General features: G+C 55.8%; 1 protein-coding gene across 2 annotated transcripts; it reads right to left on the bottom strand.

Annotated features, from left to right (window-relative positions):
• Positions 1 to 4,287: 4,287 nt before the first annotated feature.
• On the bottom strand, positions 4,288 to 7,309 carry LOC120764598 (zinc finger protein 664-like). Of its 2 annotated transcripts, XM_058423839.1 has the most exons (3): positions 6,949 to 7,309; positions 6,454 to 6,529; positions 4,288 to 6,266 (listed from the first exon to the last, which is right to left on the bottom strand). In XM_058423839.1, exons 2-3 carry the CDS (start codon positions 6,500 to 6,502, stop codon positions 4,885 to 4,887), a joined length of 1,431 nt encoding a protein of 476 aa, XP_058279822.1. In that variant the 5' UTR covers positions 6,503 to 6,529; positions 6,949 to 7,309; the 3' UTR covers positions 4,288 to 4,884. The 2 variants fall into 2 exon arrangements, with proteins under 2 accessions (XP_058279822.1, XP_058279823.1); XM_058423840.1 differs by lacking the exon at positions 6,454 to 6,529 and having other exon boundaries at positions 6,949 to 7,308.
• Between the last annotated feature and the right edge of the window lie 1,033 nt (positions 7,310 to 8,342).

Below are 8,342 nucleotides of genomic sequence, written 5' to 3'. Positions count from 1 at the left end.
TCTGGTCTTAGTACTCACTGTTTTTCTGTGGGAGAGAGACTAGGAGAAAAACAAAGCAGGCTCAACCTTAAAAATGAACAAATAGTTTTATTTACACACACTAAAAGAACAGAATAAGAAAGTTGGAAAAAAACTAAAGAGAATGAAACTTCGAAAACACTCTTCCCTCCCTTTACAAACTGTTCACTTTCTTACAAAACAACATAAAGAGACAAAACTTGTAATTTTCAGTCAGTTTCACTATCTGACAATAGTCTTTCATCAATTCTTTATGGGAAGAGTCTCTCTCAGAGTCATGGATCCCACTGACAACTTAGAATGAGTCTCTTGTGGGTTTTTAACTGTCACAAAAACAACCGCCTGGAGAAACCTGCCTTTGTGACCCCTCCCATTAGCAGGTTCCCAAGCTGCTTATGGGTCATGGGTCGTAGACTTTTGCATACTGGGGTGTCACTTTTTAAAGATGAATAACTCCAAAGCAAAGGATTCTTCATCTCAAGATACAGAGATATCTTCTCCCTTCTTCACTGGCGCAGAGAGCTTCTCATCTTTATCTCTGTTTAAGCATCTTATAGGATTAATATTACTTAGTCCATCACAAACACCTTTGCTCAAATCCATACACAAATCTAAACAATCATCTCCCCAAATGCATATCTTTCCCATGATTTAAAGGAATAATCTAAATATAGAGTTCATTTCCATGGGCTCAAATAAGAATGGAACAACCAACTCTTCAACCCCCTGTTCCAACAGTCTTTTCACTTTCACTCTACTGACTTCGTGCTATTTGTTCTTTAGGTTCACTCTGTCCTTTCTTACTCTCTCAGAGAAGGGCCAAGCTCTGGAAGCTTCATGTTGCCAGGAAAGGGTTAAATCTGCCCAGAGTCTTTGTCTCTTCCTCTGTAGCTCATGGTGTTAGATGTTCAAGGCCGAGCTGATGAGGGAGGAAGAACTCACAAAAACATCAGAGATCAGAGCACCCGGCCAGTCTGGAATCACAAAAAAAACCAGGCAGGATCATAAATGCCTTCTCAGCCCACCCCTTGGTGTAAATTGGGGCAGCCTCAGCCTAGATGGTGCCTATAGCTCTTATCAGGGGCCCGGCAGAGATCTCTGTCTGCTCCAGGGAAGTTTAGAGAAGGTAGTTGTTGTAAAGCAACAACCTCTCCTTCCCCCCACACCCGGGAGCTGATGGAATCCGGCCAGGCCTCAGGCCAGCTCCGCCCCAAAAAGGGGAGACCAGCAGGCCCAGCTGGATGTTACCTGTCTCTCTCTGGCCAAAGGAAAAAAAGGAAAAAGACCCACCTACAGCAAACCAAGGGGGTTTATATGGTACTTCCCAAAGTCATAGCCAACAATTTTCAGTGGTCAAAACAGATGCCAATATTCCAACTAACCCTCTGATAGGTCCCTGTCCTTTCTAAAGCAATTTCCAGGTCCTGACCCAGAAAATCATACTACATTCCTCTATAACTAAAAAACCAAACTGTACTAACCCATGACAGAGGAGAAGGAGAAAAAGAAGTGTGGGACAAGGAGAGGAAGCTGGAGAAGTGGCTGTGGAAGAGAAGGGAGAGGCAGGAGAGCAGGCAGTGGAAGAAAGAGAAGAAGAGGCACCTAAGGAAAAGGGAGAGGCTGTGGAAGGGCAGGCAGAGACAGCAGAAGTGTGGGCAGCAGCTGCTGGGGAGCAGAAAGAAGTTGCAGAAGAGGAAGTGCAGGGATCCTGGGAACCAGGGCTTTTCCTAAGGGTAAATGATCCTCCTAAGCCCTGGTGCCACAGGCAGAGGGCTGTCTGTTGTTCAGGGGATTGAAATCCCCTGGAGAGGGAGAGCAGGCTTTGGGGAAGGCTGTGTTGTTGCTGAGCATGATCAGGAGAAGGAAAAGAAGCTGCAGGCAGTGGTGCTGCTCACCACCAAGTCAGATGGTATGAGGAGGCCTCAGGCAGAGCTTGGTGATGGAAATGAGAGGTAGGGAATCTTAGTGAGAGAATGAGAGGATGTAGAGTGTATAGCCCTAAACCAGATTGAACGCAGAGATGGTCAAGGTCAGCACACTGCTACCAAACAGTGCCATACATGGCAACTGGGATATCCAAGTTATTTCCAGATCAGTTAAATTAAGAGGTGGGAGACCCTGTAAGTATTCCCACCCTGAATGTGGAGGTGGTGTCGGCACTAATGAGATTATTTGTCACAAGCGCCCCAAAGCAGGGGGTGGCCCACATCCTACAGGATGGGGTGGGGGGTGGGAGGGAACAACATTACTGGGGTCACCCTCACTACTTCCACCCCCCACATCCCCCTGAGAACACCGCATGAACCCGCACCCCCTGTGCACTGCATTTCCCAAAGTGACCTTGGAGACTTTGGGGACTGTCCCCGTGTCCCTACCCCCAGTCCCCCTTGGTACCTCCGCTGCTGCGCACGCGCTCGGCCCTGTTCCTGTCGCGGCTTCCCGCTGAGACCAGGCAGGAATTTCAGTCACACCCTCACCTCTTCCTCCTCCTTCTCCTTCTCCTCCTTGTCCTCGAGGTGATGTCCCTTCTCCCACTGAGGACACACTGGTGACACCAGGGGAGACACTGTGTGTCAGCCCACAAAGAGACTGCAGAGTTGTGGTGGCTCCTGGAGTTCCCCCGATGTGACAGCTCAGTGTCCTTGGATGACAATTTGGGGGGGTGCATGCTCATTTAGGGGTCTCCAGGGTGGGTCATGATGTCCCTTCCCATCACCACAGTCATGTCCAGCCTGTGCCTCAGTTTCCCCCTTGCTCTGCACGTACCAACTGGCTTTGATGTTCTGATATTGGGTTTATTTTGGGGGGTTTTGGGGTTGGGGCTGCTGCAATGGGCTGGTGGGTCATGGTGGTGGGCCAGGGCTGTCCAGAACAGAGTTCATCTGGAATCCATGGGTCTGGTGCCCATCTGGACCAGCGCCCATCCAGAGTGGGATCCCTGGCTCTGGTGTCCATCTGGACCAGCATCCAACCTCTCCTGTCCTCGTCCATCCCAGACTCCCTGGTTGGGGGCCGCTCCTCACAGCAGAGTGGACAATACCCACGGTTAGCCCCAAGATGACCCCAAACCCCCTCCCACCAACCCCACCAGGCCACCCACCCCGAGCCCTGGGGCCATCGATGTCCCCAGGAAGCCTGTCCAGCTCTGAATTTCCTGGAAGAGGAGATCCACAGTCCTGGACTGGGGACTCAAGGGCATCCAGGATGGCGAGCACCAAGTCCATGTGGCATGGGGGGACAGTTGGGGACACAGCTGGGGACATGCCTGTGGGGACAGGGGATGGAGGCTGAGGGTTGAAGGTGGGGGGCTGCACACCAAAATGTGCCAAAGTCAAGAGGAAGGGACCCAAAATTGGGGGAAAGGATGGGGAAAGAGGGAAAGGATCCAAAATAGAGAGGAAAAGACAGAAAATAGGGAGAAGAGACCCAAAACAGGGGGAAAGGACCTAAAATGGGGGAGAGGGGAAGGACCCAAAATCAGAGGACAAAGGGTGTCAATGGGATGTTGTGGAGTGTCACAGGGTGTCGTGGGATGTCCCTACCTGTGACGGGACAGTGGAAGATGCTCAGTGTCAGCAGCAGCCACGGGAACATCCTGAGGCACAAGGGGACACCCTGTGGGACACTGGGACATCTTGAAGGACATGGCCCTGGGACCTCGGGGGACTTTGGCTACACTGGGGGTAGGGGACATGGACAAAGGGGAGATGGGGACAGGGACTCACAGTGGGGACAGGGACACACAGAGAGGTGAAAGAGAACCAGTGGGGCATGGGGACATATGGAGAGTAGGGGACACAATGCCATCAGGATACTCATCAGGGGACAATGTCACCACACCTGTGGCGATGCTGCCACCAGAACCCCTCCAATGACACTCAGCGTTGGCTACCTGACCCCACAGGAGACACTGACCCTTGCCCTGTCCCCAGGGTTGATTGGGGTCCCCTGAGCACAGTGGCCCTGAGACACCTGGGTGGCTGTCACTCGATTCCGGGACATTTGTCACCAGCTGAACAAGTTCCCTGTCCCACCCTGGGCAGGGGGTGACATTCAGCAGGAACAGCACAGTGGTGACAGTGGGACGTGGTGACAGGAACTGCATCGGGCAGCGCTTCGCCATGGCTGAGATGAAGGTGCTGGTGGCACTGTGGTGGCACAGGTGGTGGCATTGATGCTGTCCTAGTTCATGACCCTGTTTATGTCCCCACCCATATCCATGTCCCCCAATGGCCCCACCCATGTCCTTGTCCCCCCACATGTCCCCATCCATGCCTTAGTTCAATGTCTTTATTTTGACGCCAGTTTCAGGGCTTTCAAAGAGATGAACAGAAACCTTTTTGTTTCAAGGCCAAAACAAAAGGATTTATGTGTCCCTGCCAGCAGAGCATCCATGTGCTCGGGTGAGTGGGAAAACCTTTTTGGAGGGGTTGGTACCCCACTGAATCCAAAATGGTGGATTTTGACCCAGTCCGTCCCTGTTTGCTGTGGAAGATGTTCATGGGACAGAGAGAATTGAAACAATGGATTTATGTGGGAGAAGACCTCCAAGGTCATGCAGCATTTCTTGATGTCACCAGAAGATGTGAACTGAGATTTTTCTGGGGTTAGAAGTCAACAAATCGTTCTCCACAATGGATTTCTGATGCTGGTCTGTGGATGTGTCCAGATGCCCACAGGGAGCCAGGAGGATGTGAAGCCCCCAGCCAGGTGTCTTCCCAACACAGATCACTGGCACCACGGATCACCAGGGCTCTGCCCACCGGGGGTCACTGGGGATCATCCAGTGCAGATCCTCCCATGGGGGATGGAGTTGGAACAGAACACGAAGCTCTTCCTGCTCTCAGGGCACTGACAGGGATTCCCTCAGAGGTGCCTCTGTTGGTGTTTGGTCAAGGCTGAGTTGCTCGAGAAGCTCTTCCCACACTTGGGACACTCAAAGGGCCTCTCCCCAGTGTGGATGCGCTGGTGGCTGATGAGAGTGAAATTGCTCTTAAAGCCCTTCCCGCAGTCGTGGCAGCGGAAGGGCCTCTCATCTGTGTGAATCCGCTGGTGTACAAGGAGATTTGAGCTGGTGGGAAACGTCTTCTTACACTGGTCACACTTGTAGGGCCGTTCCCCTGTGTGGATCTTCTGGTGGGCAACCTGGTGGGACCTTGACATGAATCTCTTCCCACATTCCCTGCACTCGTAGGGCCGTTCCCCTGTGTGGCTCCTTTGGTGGACAATCAGTTCAGAGCTCCACCTGAAGGTCTTCCCACACTTCCCACACTCGTTGGGCCATTTCTTGTGGGCCACAGGGGCCTTGTGCCTCCTCTTGTGGCAGATCAAGTGGCAGCTCCGGCTGAAACTCTCCCCACACTCATCACAGTCATAGGGCCGTTCCCCTGTGTGGCTTCTCCGGTGGATGATCAGTTCAGAGCTCGTCCTGAAGCTCTTCCCACACTCCACACACTCGTAGGGCCGTTCTCCGGTGTGCCTCCTCTGGTGGGCAACCAGGGTGGAGCTCTGTGAGAAGCTCATCCCACACTCGGGACATTCATAGGGCCTCTCCCCAGTGTGGATGCGCCGGTGGTTGATGAGCGACGGCTTGTGCTTGAAACACATCCCGCAGTCGGGGCAGCGGAAGGGCTTCTCATCTGTGTGAATCCGCTGGTGCACGAGGAGACGGGAGCTGGTGGGAAATCTCTTCTTGCATTGGTCACACTCATAAGGGCTCTCCCTGGTGTGGATGCGCATGTGGGTGACGAGGTTGGAGTTGTACTTGAAGCCCATCCCCCACTCAAGGCAGCAGAAGGGCTTTTCCTCAAGGCAGCAGAAGGGCTTCTCCTCTGTGTGAGCCTGCTGATGCTTAAGGAGACAGGAGGTGGACTGGAACCTCTTCTTGCATTTACCACACTTGTAGGACCTCTCCCCAGTGTGGATTCCCCAGTGGCGCATCAGGGAGGATCTGTGGCTGAAGCTCTTCTCACATTTCAAGCACTTGTGGGGCTTCTCCCCATCGTGAAGGTGCTCAGGGACCCCCAGCTCTGAGCTCTGGCCACATCTCCAGTCACCTCCCCTGCTCAGGGTGGATCTTTCCTCCTCAGATCCCTGTGATCTGCGTTTGCAGCCGCTCCTCGTGCGGGATCTCCAGGGCTTTTCCTCCCCGTTGCATTCCTGCGCTGTGGAGCTGCTTAAAACGGCCTCTTCCATGAGGATCTGGTGTGGGGATTTGTCCTTCGTGGACTCCGTCCTCAGCTCCCTGTCTGGGGGATGAAGGACAAGAAGATGATGGCATTTGCCTCCGTGCCACAGGGAAGGGGATGGAGATCCCTGCAAATGCATCCCCGGCAGGACGGTGTCGGCAGCAGGGTTGTCCTGCAGCCAGAGGCCATGCTGGGCTGGGAGGTGGAGCAGGAGAGAGGGGGAAAGGGGCACTGACTTCCTCCTCACCTGCCTGGGGATCCCCGGCCCTCTTCCTCGCTGCATCCTCGTTCTGCATCGGGCCAAGATTTTAGAAGGGGAAAGCCTGGTTAGGGGGGAAACAAGGGATCAGCGCTTCGGGTTTGATGGTCCCGCTGTCCAAGTGCAGCTGCAGAAGTCAGCGCCCCTTTCAGCCTCGGGGGGCCTGGAGCCCGCTTATGTCCAGTCTCCTCCCACCCCTCCACGCTGCCGTGGGTCCCCCAGCTCCGGGATCGCCCCTCTGCGCTCTCCCCGCTCCGCGGCTCCCGCGTTCCCCCCCGGCTCTCCCGGCCATCCCCAAACCCGATATCGCCCCGCTGCCCGCCGCTGCCGGTCGATCGCCACATGGCACAGGCCAAGATCCCTCCAGGGCCATTTCCGCCTCGGCTTTGGGGTCCTGCAAGACACAGTCATGCCCTGCCCCGAAAAAAACCCCTCCCACAGACCCCGCGATGGATTAGGTGCCATCTCCCCCTCCCCGCTCACCTGCGGGTTCCGGGGGCGCGATGCTGCCGGAGCCAGGGGAAATGCGGGCTGAGCGGGCGGGCGGAGGAACCGCGTTCGGGTCCTGCTGCTCTTGCTCCCCCTTCTCCTCTTCTTTTGGCCCTCCTCCTCTTCGTGCCGCTCCTGCCTTTCCTCGTCCTCCTCTGTCCCTCCTCTTCCTCCCGCTCCTCCTCCGCTCCCAGCCCGGCCCGGGCGGTGCCGACACCCAAAAGCAGCCGCGCTCTGTCCTGCGGTGGTTTCAAAGCGGCCCCGCCCCGCGCGGCACTGGGAGCGATCCCAGGAGCACCGGGAGCGATCCTGAGAGCAGCGGGAAGGAGTTGGGAGCGCTTTCCCCCCCAGCATCGCTCTTACTGGGAGCACTGGGAGGGAACTGGGAAGAAGCAAACCCACGGGCGTGGTTATGCAAATACAGGAGCGATCGCGCGCTGTGATTGGTGGGCGGGGGCAGCACGGGGTTTCCTTGAGTGACGGGAGGGCCGCGGGGAGAGCAGGAGAGATGGTGGCGGTGTCCGGTGAGAGGGGACAGGGACCGGGAATGGGACCGGGAGTGGGGACAGGAACTAGGAACGGGACCGGGAATGGGGCCGGGAATGGGATCGGGAATGGGGACAGGGAGCGGAACTACGGGACCGAGACCGAGAATTGGACCGGGCATAGGGACAAGGACCGGGACCGGGACAAGGAATGGGACCGGAACTAGGGACAGGGATCTAGAATCATACCGTGAATGGGGATATAGATCGGAATGGGATGAAGAATATGCGACTGGGACTGTGACTGGGACTGGGAATGGGACAGGGAGTACAAGACTGGAACTGGGACTGGGACTGAGGCACGGAATACGAGACTGGGACCAGGAATGGGAGCGGGGAAGGGGACAGGGACCGGGAATGGGACCAGGAATGGGAATATGGTAACAGGACAGGGAATATGGAAACAGCGATTGCAAAGAGAACATGGGATGGGGATTAGTGTTCCAAAGTGTTCCAGTGAAACCCATCCGGTGCTGCGAGCTCTGCAGCTGGGCCTCCCCTGGGCTGCTTCGGCCCAGGGCCCAAAGGCCGGAGCTGCAGCCTTGCTCCTGTCTCAAGAACAGGAGCCTCCTGCAGGCCCATGTCCGCTCCATGTCCCCAGCATGAGGGAGGGCTCTGAGCCACAGCGGGTGCTGGCAGGAGGGGCTGCTCTGGCCAGCTGGGGGCCTCTGAGGAATGGCCAAAGCCTTGTGCTCTCTGCAGCTGGCCAAGGACAGCAGCGGGGCTGAACGGTTCGTGTGCCACCGCCAGCCCGAGCTGTGGAGCCCTCAGGGCCCCATGTGAGAGGCAGCCCTGGGGAATGGCATTGGGAATGGGATTGGGAATGGGGACAGGGACTGGGGA

The sequence above is a fragment of the Hirundo rustica genome, chromosome 32 (assembly GCF_015227805.2).
Source record: "Hirundo rustica isolate bHirRus1 chromosome 32, bHirRus1.pri.v3, whole genome shotgun sequence".
In the NCBI taxonomy this organism is placed as follows: domain Eukaryota; kingdom Metazoa; phylum Chordata; class Aves; order Passeriformes; family Hirundinidae; genus Hirundo; species Hirundo rustica.
Note: the sequence above shows the minus strand (reverse complement) of the source record. Positions and strands in the feature narration are given on the sequence as shown.